The 17557-nt window shown below is 67.0% G+C and overlaps 1 protein-coding gene across 2 annotated transcripts; it reads right to left on the reverse strand.

Annotated features, from left to right (window-relative positions):
• Nucleotides 1-633: 633 nt before the first annotated feature.
• On the reverse strand, nt 634-16969 carry DPYSL5 (dihydropyrimidinase like 5). Of its 2 annotated transcripts, XM_056344655.1 has the most exons (13): nt 16896-16969; nt 11332-11596; nt 9424-9582; nt 8460-8639; nt 8282-8350; nt 7982-8026; nt 7627-7702; nt 6601-6757; nt 5330-5471; nt 4809-4951; nt 4518-4725; nt 2884-3052; nt 634-1958 (listed from the first exon to the last, which is right to left on the reverse strand). In XM_056344655.1, exons 2-13 carry the CDS (start codon nt 11590-11592, stop codon nt 1873-1875), a joined length of 1695 nt encoding a protein of 564 aa, XP_056200630.1. In that variant the 5' UTR covers nt 11593-11596; nt 16896-16969; the 3' UTR covers nt 634-1872. The 2 variants fall into 2 exon arrangements, with proteins under 2 accessions (XP_056200630.1, XP_056200631.1); XM_056344656.1 differs by lacking the exons at nt 2884-3052; nt 16896-16969 and having other exon boundaries at nt 11332-12431.
• Between the last annotated feature and the right edge of the window lie 588 nt (nt 16970-17557).

A 17557-nucleotide genomic window follows, 5' to 3' on the forward strand; every position in this document is an offset into this window, starting at 1 on the left:
CCCCCCATCCCTACCCTACAGACCCCCAAACCCTCTCTGCACCCATGGGTGCATTCATGCACCCCAGCAGTGTGTGTGCATGTGCCCCCACCCTCCCGCTGCGGTGATGTGCAACTGGCATAGCTGCCTGCAGCGGTGCTGCTGAGATGCCCTCGGCCACATGGTGGCTAGGTCAGCTCCATGTGCCCCCCACATCTCCTCGTGCCCCCCCGGCAGGTCTGCGGCTCCTGGGCCCTGCTTGTCCCCAGCGCTGCAGCCGCGGGGACCCCTGCACACCGGCTCCGGTGCTGCCATGGTGGCCACATGCCAGTGGCTCAACCTGGGGCATCCCATGTGCAGGAGTTGGGGTTGACCTACCAAGTCTGTGTCCCTGCACACGTGGCGGCCGCTCTCCTCCTCCAACAGTACCCAGCCACGCTCAGGGAATCTGAGGGGGTGTGGGGGGTCACCCTCCCGAGGGCTGGTGTGCCGGGGGCTGACGGACATACATGCAGGGTGGCCATAGGGACAGTCCTGGAGCACACTGCCATGCACACTGGGCAGTGGGGCGATGTGGAGCCCACTGCACACCTCACCCCAGGCTGGCCCCCCCAGCCAGCCCCCCCCAAGCAGGCATCGAGGCTGGGTGCTGTGAGAACTGTCTTTAATGAGCAAACAGAAATGTACTGCAGGTTCCTAAAAACGGCCAATATGCAACTACCCAGGGGCGGGCAGGACCCCCGCGCCCACCCGGCCCCCCCACACACCTACAGGGACCAACTAGGGGGACAGGGCACAAGGGACAACTCACATCTGACACCACCACGGGGCATGGCTGGGGAGGGGGCAGTGGGGCGGGGGCACCCACCGGATAGCACCAGTGCATGGCGGGGGACATGGGTGGGGACCCCGCTCTGCTGCGGCCACAGGGACCCCGACCTGTGCCCACTGTGGGTGCACGGGAGTGTCACCAGCCCCAGGGTCCTCGGCCGCACCGCAGTGGGACGTGGAGGGGTCCTGGCATGGCATGAAACAGGTGCTGCCATCGTGCACGGAGGGATGGGGACGTGTGTGTACGTGCATGGACACCTGCTGAGGAGTTCATGTGTGCACACATGTGCAATGAGCATGCACACACAGAGTGGTCAGGAGCCTGCTAGAACCTTGCACACGTGTGCACACGTGTGTGCAATGAATATCTCACCAAGACCATGCATGGTGTGGCACACGTGTGCGCATACACATGGCAGTGAGGAGCCTGCCAGCACCTTGCACAAAGGGAGGCACACGTGTGCTATGAACATCTCAGACCACGCTTGGTGTTACACACACATGTGGACACACATACCGCAGTGAGAAGCCTGCCAGCACCTCACATGGTGGGATGCACACGTGTGTGCCAGCGGACAGCTGTCAGCCCCACGCTGGTGCAGGCGTGTGCATGCTGGCTGCTGGCTGCCCCGGCGTGGGATGGGCCTGGGCATCCCACAGGGGGCCAGAGCAGGGCGGGGGGTGGGGGCAGCCCGGGGGTGGGAAGGGCGGAGGGGGGGGGTCCCTGCTTCTCCCCTAACGCTAGTGACACAAACCACTTCAGAGTATTTCCACGTGATGCACAAACAAGTCAAAAATTCACTGATCCAAACCCAACGTGCAAACAGAAAAGGGCCAGGGCAGACCCACCCACTGCCCCATCCCCTCCCGCCGGCTGGGCCGTGGCCCCCTGGCCCACCGCACCCAGCTGTCGGCTCACGTTGCTGGCACGGCCCCGCCGGCAGGACGGGGGCCAGGCAGGGCCCCCCCGGTGCAAGGGGAGCCCCGCCAGAGCCGGGGTCCCGGCGGGGGTACAGCATGGGGACGGCACCTGGTCCTCAGTTGGGGGACATGTCCCCGGCTTTACCAAATGCCGCTCGACCGGCCTCCGGGGGGAGCGAGAATCCGGGCCGAAGCTCGCTTTGGAACGTGGTCATCGATCTGAGAACCTGCCGGACAGACGGATGGACGGCATGAGGGCCGCCGGTGCCAGGGCGAGAGCCCGATGGCCACCCCAGCACCTCCAGCATGGCCAGCAGCCCTGCTGCCAGCACCCTGAGGACAGTGGGTGCTCTGTGTCCCCCTGGCTCTGTAACAGCCACACTCCTGCCGAGAGTGGTAGGTGGGCACCAGTGCTTGTGCAACTCTGGCCACGCTGGCACTGATGCTCGTGACCCACTGGGTCCCAGCGTCCTGCTCCAGGGGGTCAGAGTGGCCAGGTCCCATGCCCGAGTGTGGTGCCAGCAGGGAGCATCGCCCACAGCTGCTGGCCCCGGCACAGCCAGCACCGAGCTGCGGTGGTGGTGAGCGTGGGCAGCACGGGGTGCCGCAGCTGAAGCCAGCCCCACTCCTGCTCCAGGCCCCCAGGCCCACTCCTGCTCCAGCACAGCATGTGGCTTGGTCCTGTCCGGCACAGGGCAGCGCCATGGTGGCTGCAGGGTGGGATGGCAGTGCCAGCTAGGGCCGCCGGGATGCCCCCCAATCCCTCTGTTCCTGTTCCTGGGGACAAAGGTGCCTGCTGGGGTTGGACACAATGCATGCGCCGGCTCAGTCCTACCTGCCCCAGCCGCTCCCAGCCCAGCATGAACCCCCGCACGGCACAGCCACACGATGGACGGTGCATGGAGGGACAGGCTGGAGGGGCTGCGGGGCCAGGGATGGGGTCAGCTTCCTACTCTGCCACAGGCGCAGCAGGGCAGCATGGCCCTCTGCCTCAGAGATGAGGGGTTGCACCCTTAGGGGTGTTGTTGGTGGGGACACCCTGGATAGGTGAGTGCCTGGCCGGTGCCCGAGAGCCGCCGGATGCGGGGCTGCCAGCGAGCCCTGGAGTGGGGCTGGGCACAGGGCTGGGGCTGCTGGGACCCCCACTCTTACCGGACAGGCTGAAGCTGGACTCGTGGAGGTCCCTCATGCCCCCGTGTCGCGTGGCGGGCCGGGTGGGCGTATCGGCCAGGGGCGTCCCCGTCTCTTTTTTCCCGGCATGCACAACCACGGCCACATCCCCCAGGTATGGGGTACGATCCACACCCCGCAGCTTTAAACTCTGCCAGAAGGGAAAGAAAAAGCAGAGAGAGCGTCAGCCCAGCGGGCACTGCGCCGTAATGGGCGGGGGGCTGCGGCCAGGGCGCAGGGGGAGCATGGGGGGACCCCGCAGTGTGAGCAGGGTTAGGGGTGCCAGGACCTAACAGCGGGGTGCGGATCAGCCGGGTGTTGGGAGGGAAGGAAGGAAGGGGGCCAGGGCATGCTGTGGCATGGGGAGTGGGCTGTGGTGTGGGGAGGGGTACATCTTGGGGGGCACTGAGTGGGACACTGGCTGGGCTGTGGGGCTCCCTGTTCAAGAGGTGCTGGTGCGGAGCGGTGCCAGAGCAGGAGCAGAGTCTGGGGGAGGCAGGTGACCCCAGCGGCGCAGCCCCTCGCCTGTCTCCCTGCTGATGACAAGCCGCACACACCACCCCCACCCCCCCAGCAAAGTGCAGGTGAGTGTTTGGAGGGGACCACACAGGCAGGTGATGCCCTGTGCCCCCCCCAGCCATGCACGGCTCCAGCCACACACCCTGGTGCTGGCCACCGGTTCCCAGCTCCCTGGGACAGTGATAGGACCCCCTGGCTGTCCCTTTCTCTCACAGCACCAGCACCACGTCCTGCCCCTCCAGTGCACTCTATACACCAAGCAGGGGCTGGTGAAAGGCGGGGGCATGGAGGGGTCCGCAGGACTGGGGGCTGCCAGAGCTCCTGGGTGTCATGCCTGGGCAGCCCTGGGGACCCGCGAGGGGTCTGGTGTGTGGGGGCCGTGCCCCTTGAGCACAGCGGGTCAGCAACGGGACGAGGGGCCAGCGCTGCAGGATGAGGGCACTGGGTCGGGGGACAGAGGTGGGGAGAGGGGCTTCTGTGGCCCCACCAAACATGGCAAGACCTGTCCCACAGCTGGCAAGCGCATGCCCTGGTGTCCCCTCCTGTCCCAGCCATGTGTATCCCTGCCCTGGGGCACATGGGACCACCATAAGCTGCGAGGTGCCTCAGGGGGCTGCAGAGGGCAGAAAGCCCAGGACAGCAGCCTGCAGCAGGTCCTGACACTTGGCATGTGCCTCACATGCATGTCAGGACAACTGCCAACCAACTGTCCCCAAACCCTCTGCACCACCAGCACGTGGAAGGGTGGGGAGCTGAGGGGGGTCCTCCATCCTACACCCACCCGCAGGGACCGCACTGCTGGTGCTTGCCCCTGGCTGGGCACCACCACTGCCATCCTTGCCCCTGCATGAGGTACACTGCGCTCCTGCTACATGATGTTCCAGGGTGGCACCGACTGTGGCATAGCGTGGCACTGGGGTGGCACAGCACTAGGTGGCACAGACCTGTCCTCCCAGCACTGGCAGCACTGACCCACATCTCTGGGACCACTGCCAACGCTGTCTCCCTTGGCCCCTCCAGCAGCCAGGAGCAAGGCACGGCACAGCCCGTCCCCACACTGTGGCACAGCACTGGCACGGCCCCTGATGTCCCTGTACCTTCTCCCGCTGCACCAACTTCTTGTAGACGGAGTCTGGGAAGGAGCGGAGTGGGCAGAACTTGCCAGTGCCCTCAGCACACATGAAGACACCGTTCTCGTAGACCACACGCCCACGGCTGATGGTGACCAGGGGCACGCCATGGCACCGCATGTTCTCGTAGAGATTGATGTCCCCTCCCTGCACCTGGGTGCTGGCCGAGATGGTCCTGAGTGAGGGGGATGGGGTGTTGAGTGGGTGCCCATCGGCACGGGGAGCCCCCTCCCCAGCCCTGCCGCTGGCTGCACCTACTTGGTGGCCTCGGGGTCCCAGACCACAACATCGGCATCTGCCCCGGGGATGATCCGGCCCTTGCGGGGGTACAGGTTGTGGATCTTGGCAGCGTTGGAGCTGGTCACTGCCACGAAGCGGTTCTCATCCATCTTGCCCCCAACCTGCCACCGGAGCAGGGGAAGGGTGAGAATGTGCCTGGCTGCATTCTGCCCCAGCCCCACAGTGCTGCCCAGCTGCCTGTGCCCTGTCCCTCGTGCTCTGCACTGCCCCCCCCAACACTTTGCAAGGGGCTGCTGGGGCTATGCCTTTTACTAGGACCCACTGGGTTGCACTGGGGAGCACCTAGCCCACCCCATGCTGGAGGGCAAATGCTGCCCAGGACATCCTGTGGGAGCCAACAGAAGGGTTCTCCCACCCCAGGGCCCTCCCACCCCAAACCTCAGCCCAAGCCAGCCCCACTGCTGAGCCCCCCAAGAGCCAGGGAGGCCGCCTCATCCCAGGGTGCCTGTGGGCGGGGGTGGGTGTGCAGGACCCCGTACCACACCACGTTCCCAGATGATGTTCATGCGGTCCTGCACCCCACTGACGCCGTGGGGGATCTTGGTGAAGTCCTCCTTGCCCATGGCTTTCTGCTTGGTGCTGAAGGGCCGGTGGTCGGAGGCCACGATGTTCAGCGTGTCACTGTGGGAGGATGGGGCTGCTGATGGCACTGCTGGGGTGGCTTGGCCACAGCCAGCCAGTGGCAGGGCCCACAGCCAGGAGCATGGTGCCTGAGGAGCTCAGCGCCCAGGGAGTGAGGTGCTTGGGAAGGAGTGTGTGCAGGGAATGGAGCACCTAGGGAGTGGGGTGACCAGGGAACAAGGTGCCTGGGGAGTGGGGTACCCACACAGTGGGGTGCCAGGGGAGGTCAGTGCCAAGGGAGTAGAGTGCCTCAGAAGTGGGGCACCCATGCCATGGCGTGCCTGGGGATCAGGCTGCTCAGGGAATGGGGCACCCATGCAGTGGTGTGCTTGGGGAGCTCAGCGCCTAGGCAGCAAGGTGCCTGAGGAGTGGGGTACTCATGCCAGGTATGCCCAGGGAGCTCAGTGCCCAGGGAATGAAGCACCCGTGCTGTGGGCTGCTCAGGGAGCTCAGTGCCTGGGGAGCAGGGTGCTCAGGGAATGGGGCATCCATGCAGTGGGGTGCCTGATGAGCTTAGCACCCAGGGAGCAGGGTGCCCAGGGAGTGGGGCATCCATGTTGTGGGGTGCCAACGGAGGTCAGTGCCTGGGGAGCAAGGTGCTCAGGGAGCTCAGCAATTGGTGACTGAGGTGCTTGGGGAATGGGCACCTAGCAGTGGGGTGCCCAGGGAGCCCAATGCCTGGGGAGCAGTGTGCCTGGGGATTGGAGCACCTAGCATCCCAGGTGCTCAGGGTGTGCTTGGGAAGTGCAGCACCCACAGGGCAAGGCCCTAAGGGAGCACAGTGTCTGGGAAGTGAGGTTCCCAGAGAGCCCCGTGCCCACAAAGTGAGGTGCTGGGAAGCTGGGGTGCCCGAGAGTAGCTCAGGGAGGGGGGTGCTTGAAAGATTGGGCGTCTGGAGCATACAGCACCAGGGGAGCAGGGTGTCTGGAGAGCAGGGTGCCTGAACATGTGGTGCTGGGGTGCTGGGGCAGCCAGACAGCGTGGCACCTAGGAGAAGAACACCTGGCCATGCTGGACAACTGGGGATGCTTGGAGACAACCAACAAGCATGGCAACTGGGGAGGGGGTGCTGGGAAGTGTGGCTGCAGGAAGGGGGTGCCCAGGGCATGGGGTGCCCTGGGTGCCTCACTTGGCGAGCAGGCTCATGAGGTAGGCAGAGGTGTTGGTGTCCAGGCGCAGCGGCGGCACGGTGACGTAGGCAGCAGCATGGAACCAGTCCTGGTGGTAGTAGTGCAGCCCGGTGAGCGTGGCGTGTGCTGTGGTCGTCTCCGCGTACACCACCTTCCCTGCCAGGGCGGAGGCACACGCGTGGGGCTGGGGGCAGCAGGGCACACGTGCAATGGAAGGGTGCACAGGGGCAAGTGTGCAAGAGCATGTGTGTGCTCTACCGGTACTGCTGCAGGCAGCGTGTGCCCCCATCTGGGCACAAGCCCTGTGTCCATGTGTCCTGTGTCTGTGCAAGCAGAGCTGCGGGTGCCCGGTGGCTGTTGGCCCATGTGCGCACACGTGTCCGAGAACACATGCACACACATGTGCTCATGTGTCTGCTCCTGCCTGTGTCCCTGTCTAAGAGTCCACATGTCCCTGTGTGTCCCCATAGCTCCTGTGCCGCACATGTCCATGCCTCTGCATGTGACACAGCCCTGCATGTGCCCATGTCCATGTCCCTTTACACCCAGGACCTTCCCGGTGCCCACATGCACCCTGCGTGTCCCTTGTGCCTGGGTGTGTCTGCATCCATGCACGTGCCCCTTGTTCACACACGTCTGTGTCAGTGTGTGCCTGTGTCCCTGCATGTGCCCCACAACCGTGACCCTGCACAGGCTCATGCCTGCATGTGTGCACTCCTTCACCTGTGCCCGTGTCCCTGCGTGTGCCCATGTCCCCACGCGTGTGGGAGCAGCCCCCACTGCAAGAGGCGGGGCCACAGGATGGGGCGGAGCTACAGGGAAGAGGTGGGGCCTTGACCGAGAGCGCGGCCAGATGGTCGCCACCGCATGGCCCCCATCCCGGGGTATTTTGCCCTAGTGGGGCCAGTCCACACCTGCGCACTGAGCCCAGGGGTCCATGTCCCACCCCACTGCCAGCCCGGGGTAGGGGGCACATCCTGCCCTGGGCAGGGCCACCCCTAGGGGTGCCCATCCAGGCGTCCTACCTTGCATCTTGGCGGCTGCAATGACATCCCCTGCAGACATGCTGGAGACGTTCACCAGGTAGATGGGGCAGTGGGTCTGCAGAGAGGGTGTCAGTGTCACCATCCCCACAGTGCCCCAGCTCCGCAGAGGCATCCCTGTGCCCCTACCAGGGCGCTGGGACCTCCCCATGGAAGTGGGGCACCCACCCCCAGATGTAGTGAAGGGGGATGCCCCAGCGGCAGGAGGAGGTGGGATACCCATCGTGGTCTGGCACAGCCATGTGCCACACACCCAGCTCACTTAAGGGGCGGGGACCCCGGCGCAGACCCTCAGCAGCGAGGTTCAGTCCTGGCTGCCCAGCGTGGGACCACTCACCCTGTTGGCAATGGTGATGACACGGTGTGTGGCCTCGGCTTCAAGCTGCGGAGAGAGTGGGCAGTGAGTGCATGGCACAGCATGGCAAAATGCCCCAGCTGGGGCACGGTGCACAGTCAGGCATAGTGGCACTGATGGGTGGTGCAAGGATGGGCATGCAGATGGGTGCACGGATGGCACAGATGGGTGCATGGGTGGGTGCACAGGCAGTGCCAGCTATGAAGATGCTCCAGAGCATCCAAGCCATGTCCCAGGCCACACTGCCTGTGCGGTGACTTGGGGATGCCAGCTGTCACCTACCTCTTCGGGTCGGCTGATCTCAATGCCCTCCGGCCCCGTGATGCCCAGGTCCAGCGCCTCCTTTGCTCCCTGGGGAATGGGGGGCTGTCAGCGTGGGGTGACACAGGGGGCTCTGTTTGCCCCAAGCACATGATGGGATGCCCATCACTGCTGGGCACCCCCCAACCCCAGTGCTCACCTCAGCCACCAGCTCGCCATTCTCGGCATGGACCCGGGCGATGGCACCGATGTCACGGCAAGCTCGGAAGACCTGGTAGAGCTCGCTGTCCCGCAGCATGTACAGGTCCTTGTAGGTCATGAACATCTGGAAGGAGTTCACCCCCTTCTCCCGCACCAGCGTCTCCATCTCTGCCTTCACCTGTGCCAGGACAGGGGGGTCAGTACAGTGGCGGGGGGCATGGCAGCTCTGGTATGCACAGGCAGCTGTGAGACCCTCTCCCTCCCAGTTATGGGGCAGATCTGGGATGAGGTGCCCCCCACCATGGGGCAGGGACCAACTTGGGGACACAAGATGCAGGATTTGCGTGTGTGTCCCAGGGTGATCTGGGGAGTGACAGCTGCTGGCGGGGGGGATTTTCTTGCCGTGTCGTGCCATGATCTGGCCCTGGCCTGGCTGCATCCCTGGTGTGTCGGTGGTGGGGGGCACCTGCTCCACACCCATCCTCCCCTGCTCTGCCTGGGGAGGGTCTGGCCAGGCCACGGGGTACACTGGGGCTGGGGTCTCCCTGCAGTGCGGCTGGGAGCAGCCCAGCTTCATTCTGCTCTGGCAGCTTTGGTGGGCATTGCAGGGCCCAAGCGTGCTGTGGGACGGGGTCTAGGCACCAAGCAGGGCCAGCCCCTCTGGCCACCCCCATAGGGGTCATGCTGCAGGATGGGGTCCCCCCAGGTTGGGATCACTGTGCCCAGGCACCCTGGTCATTTTCCACCCCAGTGGGGGGCTCAGCCCCGCAGGGAACCTCTGTCCCGCTGAGCCTGGATCAAGGCAGCTCAAAAGGCAGCCTGGGGGCTCAGCCCAGCCCACCCCAACAAGCAGCTAATGGGATCAGCAGGGTTGGGAATTAGCCCCGACCACAGCAGCTGCTCCTGGGCACTTGCTGTGCCAGGGGGCTGGAGCCACGCTGTGCTGGCATGGCTGGGCTCACCTTGGGTGCCCACCAAGTGATGCCCATGTGCAGAGCGTAGTCGCAGCAGACCTTGGGGTCGGCCAGGCTGCGGCATTTCTCATAGGCGTCCAGCAGCGAGGTCTCCTTGTCAGGCAGGACGTGGCCGATGATCATCGTCGTCCCTCCCACCAGGGCTGCCTGTGGGTTACAGGGGACACCAGCGGTGTGGGGCCGATTCGCCCCACAGGAGCGGTCTCTGCTGCCCATGCTGAGGGGTAGCACTAATCCTGCCCGGCAATGAGCAGGGCTAATCCCCTGGGTGGCCAAGCTGGGATAGCTGCATGTGGGGCACAGTGTTGCCTGCAGGCAGGGATCCCCCAGCATCACCCTGGGGTGCCAGCCCACCCCTCACAGTGCCCTGGCCTTGCTGGCACCTGCCCAGTTGCAGCTGCACATCTGGGTGCATGACATCTGGAGAGTCTCAACCTGCTGCTCACTGGGGCACCAATGCCTCCCTCCAGCACTGATCACTGGATTTGGGGTGTCAGGGGGATGCCCTACCTGGGCTACCCACGGGCCTGGGCAGCAGGGTCCCCACAGGCCCCCCCAGCTGCGCCCCCCACATGGGGCCCAATCTGGGATGGGGCTGCCCAGCCCAGCCCCAAGCAGCACAGGGGCTGCAGGGAGAGCCCCCCGGCCATGGCAGGTGCGGGCAGCAGGGCAGGCACTGTCGCACCTGGCAGCGTCCCCAGCTCACCCAGCCTGGCTGATCCCCAAAGCTCCTTTACCAATTGGCCCTGGCAGGCTGACGCAGGCCAGTGGTGCCGGCACAGGCTACAAGGCAGCCTGCCAGGATGGGGATACGGAGCAGGCACGCCATGCCTGTGGTCGCTGCACCAGCCCCCTACCCTCCAGCACACCTCTGTGCCTCTCCAGACCCCTTGCTGCACCATGGCATGGGGCTGGCCCCCCATCCCCTTTGCTGCAGCAGCCATGGGAGAGCTGAGCCCCCTGCCCAGGGACACTAAGCACCCCAGGGCCGGGCACGGCCAGTGCCACAGCGGCACAATGGCTGCTCTGTACAGGGTGCTGGAGCCAGCCAGCCCCAGCACTGCCCAGGACAAGCCCGCGCCGGTCCCTTGACACCTCCAGGCAGCGGCACCCGGTGCATGGCACCACTGGCCCACAACAGGGCCCTGCCACACAGGGAGGGGCAAGCCAGGCTGGCACCACAGAGCACCCCCATGGCAGTGTGCTGAGCAGGCCTGGGCTTGCCATGCCCTGGTCTGGAGCTGGATGAGCATCCCCCCCCAGCAAGGTCTGCAGGGCACCAGGGGGTCCCCAGTGCAGGAGAGAGCACATTCACTGCATGCGGGTGGGCTGCACCCCACGGCGACTGTCCCTGCCAGCGTGCCCACCCTTCTGCTCACCCTCTGGGGCTGGCAGCAAACATGGCCAGGCAGGGGAGCCAGTTCTGCCGGATGCCTGGGCCAGGGGCTCATCTGCCAGGAAGTGGCATCTTTCACTCTCTGCCCCATGCCAGCAGCATCACCTCATGGGGAGCACAGCTAGCAGTGCATAGGGAGCCACGAGAGCAGAGGGGCCCCATGCTGGCACTGGGTGCCAAGTTCCCAGTGAGAGAGGAGGATGCTCACAGCAATGGGACCTGATGGATGGGGACACAGGGACAGGCAGTTGCCATGCCAGGCTGTGGGGGAGCTGATGCTGCTGGCTGCCCGCAGTGCCGGGGCAGAGAGCCTGCCCACACCACACAGCTCCCACTGGTGGGCTTGCCTGGCATCCGATGCTCCATGCTGACCCCCTGCAGTACCACAGCGGCCAGGGAGCCTTCCCTGAGCTGGGAGCAAACCCACCCAACCAGGGCTTGGGGTGTGGGCAGGTAGCATACCCGGGGGGGCGTGGGGAGGGGCTGCGGCCAGGGGGTACCTTGGTGCCATGGTAGAAGTCATCCACGCAGGTGGCATTCATGAAGGTCTGGTGGAAGTGGGTGCTGGTGTCAATGCCGCCCGGGATGACGAGCTTGCCAGTTGCATCAATGACCTTGGCCCCACCAGGGATCATGAGCTCACGGCCGACTTGCTGGATGATGCCATTCTCAATGTAGACATCTGCCTCCAGCGTGCAGTCGTCGTTCACCACCTTCCCCCCCTTGATGAGGATCCGCATGGTGGCCGCGTTGGCGAGCATGGTGCTGTGAGGGCAGGTGTCAGCCCTGGGGCAGCTGTGGGCTGCCCCAGTCCCATGCAGCCCCCCGGGGCCGGGGGTTGCTCAGCCCCATTGCCTGCTATGGAGGTCCCAGGCTGGGTCAGTGCTGCTGCCAGGGGGGTGAGTACCCCTTGTCAGCATGGGGTCCCAGTGCAGGCAGGCAGGCAGGCAGGGCTCTGGGCAGCTCCGCGGCTGCGCATCTAGAATGCCCATCCCCGCCCTGAGCCATGTCAACACTGGATTATCCTGGGAAATCCACAGAGCGGGGGGGCCCCGGGTGCCAAGTCAGGGGCTGCCACACTGCTGAGCCCCCCTACTCCAATGACATTAGCCTGCACCCGGGCCAGTGCTGCCTACCTTGCAGTCTCAGCACCCAGAGCCAGCCACAGAGCAGGGCTGCTGGACCCCGAGCACTGCCAGCCCCACACACTGCCCGCCCTGCTTCCCCCGGCTGCAGGGTGAGGCAGGAGGCTGAGCCTGGCTGCTGGTGTTGTGTCCACCAAGGGGATGCTGCTGGGGCTTCTCCTGGGGCACAAGTACCCATGCCTGGGGGAAGCTGCCTGCCTTGTCCCGGCAGCACTGCAGGGCAGCCAAGGCTGGCATGGAGAGTGCCAGGCTGGCACCACTCACCAGGACCTCTGCCCCACAATCCCGCATGGTGCCAGCTCTGCTGGAGCCCCCCTGCACTGCTCCAGGGCTGCTTTCTCCACAGACCCCCGGCAGCAAGGGGCGTCCCCAGACACAATCTATAACTCATTTGGTAGATTAAGGTCAAACGCAATCGACCTGCCCAAGCAGGGACGGCACGTGCCGGCTGTGTGGGCACCCCGGGAGTGCAACCCACCCTGGGGGCATGAGGTGGGCTGGGACTCCCCCAGAACCCACCCCGACATGCCTCTGTAGGGACTCACTGCAGGCCCCCCCCCCCCCCCCCGCCCAGGGCCCCCCAGCAGCGCTGCCTCCCCTCCTCCAGACAGCCAGGGCGCAGGGGTGAGCAGCACAGCACACTGCCCAGACTTGCTGCCCTGACTGTGGGGAAGAGCCCACAGCAGTGCCAGGCCAGCACCGAGCAGCCCCGGTGTGGGCAGGGCCCCAGTCCCACCCAGTGTTCCCAGGCCCCAGGATGGGCACAGCACATGCTGTCTGTGTCACGACGCTGGGGCCAGCGCCGAGCCGTGGGGCAGAGGGTGCTGCTGGCAGGAGCATGGTCCCTTGCGGCGGGGGACTGGCCCAGTGCCCCCACAGCCTTGCCGCTGCTCCATGCGGATACCGGGGCACTGCTCTGAAAGGACTGTCCTGAGCATGTGCCAGCAATTCCCAGCCAGCCAGCAAAACGCCTGCTCGGCAGCAAATGGCTTCCCCGGGCGCTGGACCTGGCCGGGAGCAGTGGCAGCCGGCGAGGCTGAGCTGGGACTTGCCGGCAGCTGAGCATTCCCGGCACTGTGGGCAGGAGCAGCTGCTTGGGGAGGGTGGGTGGCCGTGCCCACCATAAGGCCACAACAGTGTGGGGCTGGGGGCACTGGGAGCCCTTCCCCAGCCAGCTCCTGCCCCAGGGCTCTGTGATGGTGGTGCCAGCCCGTGCCTTGTCCCACTGCTCACTGTGGCATGGATGGCAGCAAACACCTGCTGGGGTGCCGTGAGCAGCCCCCCTGCCACAGGGAACGCTCCTGGGAAAGGCATCCCTCTCCGGGCCAAGAATGCTGCTGCCATGCACAGCTGCGCCAGCTGCCGAGGGGTGGCAGAGGAAAACGGGTCCTGGAGGGGCCAAAGTGGGATGGCAGTGACCTTCCTCCTGGCAGCAGCTCCTTGTGCAGCATGCTGCGCTGCCATGGCATGCTGGGCACCAGCACCCTAGCCTGGCTGGTCCTGGGCAGCCCCTGCCCATACCTGCCCCCCAGCTCTGCCTCAGGCACCTGGGAAAGCCACTGCCCTGTGCAAGGGCTGTGCTGGGGGGCACCCGGACCCATGGCTGCACTGCTGGGGACAAGAGGGATGAGGGGGACAAGGGGGCAGCCCCAGGCAGAGACGTGCTGAGCCCCCACGCCAGCAGCAGCTGGGATGGGGCAAGATGCCAGCCAACCTTGGTGGGGTGAGCACCCACAGGACACGTGGTGGTGTCCACTGACCCCATGAGCCCCCCTGGACCCCAGGGCAGGGGATGGCTGGGCAGGATGGTGCCGGTGTGGCACAGAAATGGGGGTGCAGGAGGGAGGTGGTGCATCATACCCTGAGATGAAAGCAGGCTGCTGTGATGGACAGATCTGGAGCGCAGCAGTGCATGGGAAGGCAGCCCGTGCCAGCTCCCAGTGGTGCCACAGCACCCTCCCACCCTGTGGCATGGGCAGGGCCCCCTAGCATGGGTTGGGGATGGGTGGGGAGATGTCACCCACTGTGACCGATGCTGCAGAGACTGGGATAGGAGCTGGGCACCCCTGGGGTCCCACACAGCCTGGCCAGCCATGGGGCCTGGCTGCCGGCTGGATCTGTGAGGTCTGGCACAGGTGGGCAGGTGGGCTCTCCAGCCCCACAGCTCTGGCCCCATAAGCAAGCCGGGGGAGAGGGTGGCTGCTGTGGGTGTGCTGGGAGGGGGTGAGTGTGCCAAAGCATGGCAGTGTAGTGGGCAAGCAGCAGACACACCAGGGGCGAGTTGGCAGTCGTGGGGACACGGGATAGCCCAGCCTGGGCTGGACATAATGCACAGGTGAGGGCTGGCAGCTCCACACACTGCCCATGGCTTTGGCCACCGTGCAGCTGCCCATGCTGCCACCTCCGTGCTCCCCCTACCCTGCTGCGCCGGGCCCCTTTCCTGCCACCTCCTCAGGGGTTCCAGCCAGTCACCCCCTGCACGCAGCCCCGGGAGAGCCCTGCTACCCCTTGCCTCCTGCACAACCAGCTGCCGCTCCAGCTGGCACACCGGTCCCCATGCCCACCACAGCCCCTCTGACATGCCAGTTCCCCCCCAGTCCCCCCAACTCACGCTGAGCATCCCCAGGGGCTCTGTCCCTCTGTCCCCCAGCCCATGCTGCAGCGCCAGTGCAGCACAGCCTGTCCCGGGAACACTGGGCTCTGGCCTGTGCCCCAGCAAGCCGCTGCGGTGCGGTGGCACAGCCAGCATCAGGCAGCAGCGGTGGCGGCTGCTCGCTGGTGCGGCAGGCAGGAGCTTTCTGTGAGACAACAGGTCCCCCCGGCAGGGCAGAAACACAGCGTCAGCATTGGGGGGGCCGCGAGCATCCTTGGGGACCCCCTGCCCAGACCCACCACCATAGCCAGTACCGGTATGCCACAGGCTGCCGGCTCAGCCGGTCTTGGGTGCTGCCAGCAGCCTGGCCGAGCCCTGGGAGGCGGGGGGCCGCAGCAGCGCTTCCCGGCATACAAAGCAGCACAGCCATCTCGGGGGGCTCGCAGCCCCCCAGCGCCTGCCGGCTGCTCTGCTAGCCCTGAGCCGTGGGGGCTGGCGGGGCGGGGGTGCAGGAACAGCTGTGACCCGGGCAGGACAAAGGGACCCCTGCCCCAGCAGGGGCTGCCGGGGGGGCACCTGTTGGGGCCGGGGTGGCTGCTGGGCCTGGCCTTTGTGCCGGGACGGTGGGGGCTGCGGCGCGGCCGCACACAGAGCTGCATTGTGTGGCGAGGTCAGGGGCTGCTCCCACACCAGTCCTCCCATGGCCCCTCCACCGCCCCCCGCTTTTGTCTGTGCTGGAGAGCCCCCTGGCACCCATCCTGCCCGGCACCTACCCTGCCCCACCTGGGCCCTGGCAGGGACTCTCCTTTGTCAGGGGCCAGGCTTGGTGACCGTTCCCTCCTGGGCAGGATCAGCCCTGCCAGTGACACCAAACCACCACCACTGCCTGGCCCTGGCTGGAGGTGGCAGCTGGGTGGCCATCTCCCCCTGCCTGGGAGATGCCTCTTGGGGGTCACAACTGTCACATCCCCCTGCCCTGCCCTGTCCCCGTCTCCATGACTGACACAGCCAGGCTGAGCACCCGCATCCCGCTCCAGCGCTGCCTGTGGGGCCCGGGCTGCCCTGCCCCGCTGCCGGGGTCCCACTGATGTCCCCCCCGGCCAGGATGAGCTCCGGTGCTGGGGTGACTGAGCCACCACCCTGGGAGGGTTGGTGACACCCAGGCTGCCCCGCGGTGACCAGGGGACCATGATCCATGGGTGAAGGGCCAGGGATGCTCCGGCAGAGCCGGTCACCTGGATGCTGCAGGCGTGCAAACAGCCGGTCCCGGTCCCCACGGGCACCTTGGCACGGCACAGCCACACCCGCGTGGGTGCTGGGGCGCGCTGCCGCCGCAGAGGGGTGCTGGGGCCCGGCAGGACCCCCAGTCCCGCTCCGGGCTCGGTGCTTGGCGTGCGCCGGGGACCCCAGGGTGTGCCGGGTGGGTGCGTCGCGGCTGTCACTGCGGCAGGCCGGTGGCATGCCGGGCACCGCACCCGGGGGTCCTGCCAGCCCCTGGGGGGCCCGACCCGGGGCTGTGGCGTGGGGGGCACTGGGCAGGGAGCCGGGCTGCCCGCTGCCGGTGTGGGGTGCCGGGTAGGGCGCAGCCCCGGTGCGGGGGCGGACGGCGGGCGAGGGGTGGGGGCGCCAGGGCGAGGGGCGGCCCCGGTGATGCCGCGGCGGGGCCCCGGTGCCCGGTTGCCGGGGGCGCGGCCGGGTCCTGGCCCCGGGGCGGCCCCGCAGACAAAGCCCGGTGCCGCCCAGCACAAAGGATGCTCCGAGCCGGGGCGGGGCCGCCCGGGAGCCCCCGCGGAACAATGGGCCGGGCCCGGTGGGACCCCCGCCTGCCCCCACCACCCCCCGCCTGCCCCCACCACCCCCCGCCCGCCCTGGGGGCCCCACTCCGCCGCGCCCCGCGCACCTGCTACTCCGCACCCGGTCGCGACAAGGCGCAGACGAGGGAGCCGGGCCTGCTCGGGCGGGGCGGCCCCGTGGCCACACCCCGCCGAGGCGAGCCCCTCGCGCTGCCGCGACACCATCGCCCTGTCGCGACGGGTGACTCGCCGTACGTGGGCGGGGTCCGCACACAACCTTTCTGCCCCGCGATAGCCCACAAGGGTTCCCATGCGGAGGCGGCGAGGCACTCCCCCTCCTCGCCTGTCGCGATGCACGCACCTGTCGCGATTATGCCACCCCCCGCGACAAGTCAGGTCCCACCGGTGCGGGAACGTGCGGAAACCGCCCAGCCCAGCCCAGCCCACACAAGCCGAGCCGAGCCAAGCCAAGCCAAGCCAAGCCAAGCCAAGCCGGCCCGGCCTGGCCCCGCCCCGCCCGGCCCCGCCGGTACCTCCCGCTCCCGCTCCGCTCCGCTCCCGCTCCGTGCTGCGCCCGCCGCGCTCCCCGTCCGCGATCGCCTCTCACCCAAACCTGCGCGGCAGGGGCAGGGCCTGCCCGCCACCTCGGCCAATCGCCGCCCGTCTTCCCCGCCGGGGGAGGGGCCCAGCCCCCCCAGCAGGGTGCGCTGCGCGTGGCCTGAATGACAGGTGGAGGGGGCGGGACTTGCGGCAGGACCCCGCCCAGCGGCGCCACCTGCCCGCTCAGTTGCCGTGGTGACGGGAGCCGGCACAAAGGCGCGCGGGGGCGGCCCCGAGTGACCCCGGCCCCCCTGGGACCCCATGGCATCCCTGCAGACCCCCGTGGGACCTTGTGGCACGCCTACAGACTCCCATGGCCGCCATGGCCCCTCCATAGACCGACCACCTATAGAGCCCCATGGCCCCCCTATACATCCCTATGACAGCCCTATAGACCCCCCCATGGACCCCTGTGGGACCTTATGGCGCCCCTGGAGACCCCCATGAGACCCCTATAGATCCACATGGCCCCCTGTGGGACCCCATGGGACCCCTATAGACCCCGATGGGAGCCCACAGCCCCGTATAGGACTCCTCCATAGCCCCTTCTGACAACCCATTCCCCCTCACAGGGTAAGCCCCTATGACCCCTGCA

The sequence above is a fragment of the Falco biarmicus genome, chromosome 6 (genome assembly GCF_023638135.1).
Source record: "Falco biarmicus isolate bFalBia1 chromosome 6, bFalBia1.pri, whole genome shotgun sequence".
Classification (NCBI taxonomy): Eukaryota; Metazoa; Chordata; class Aves; order Falconiformes; family Falconidae; genus Falco; species Falco biarmicus.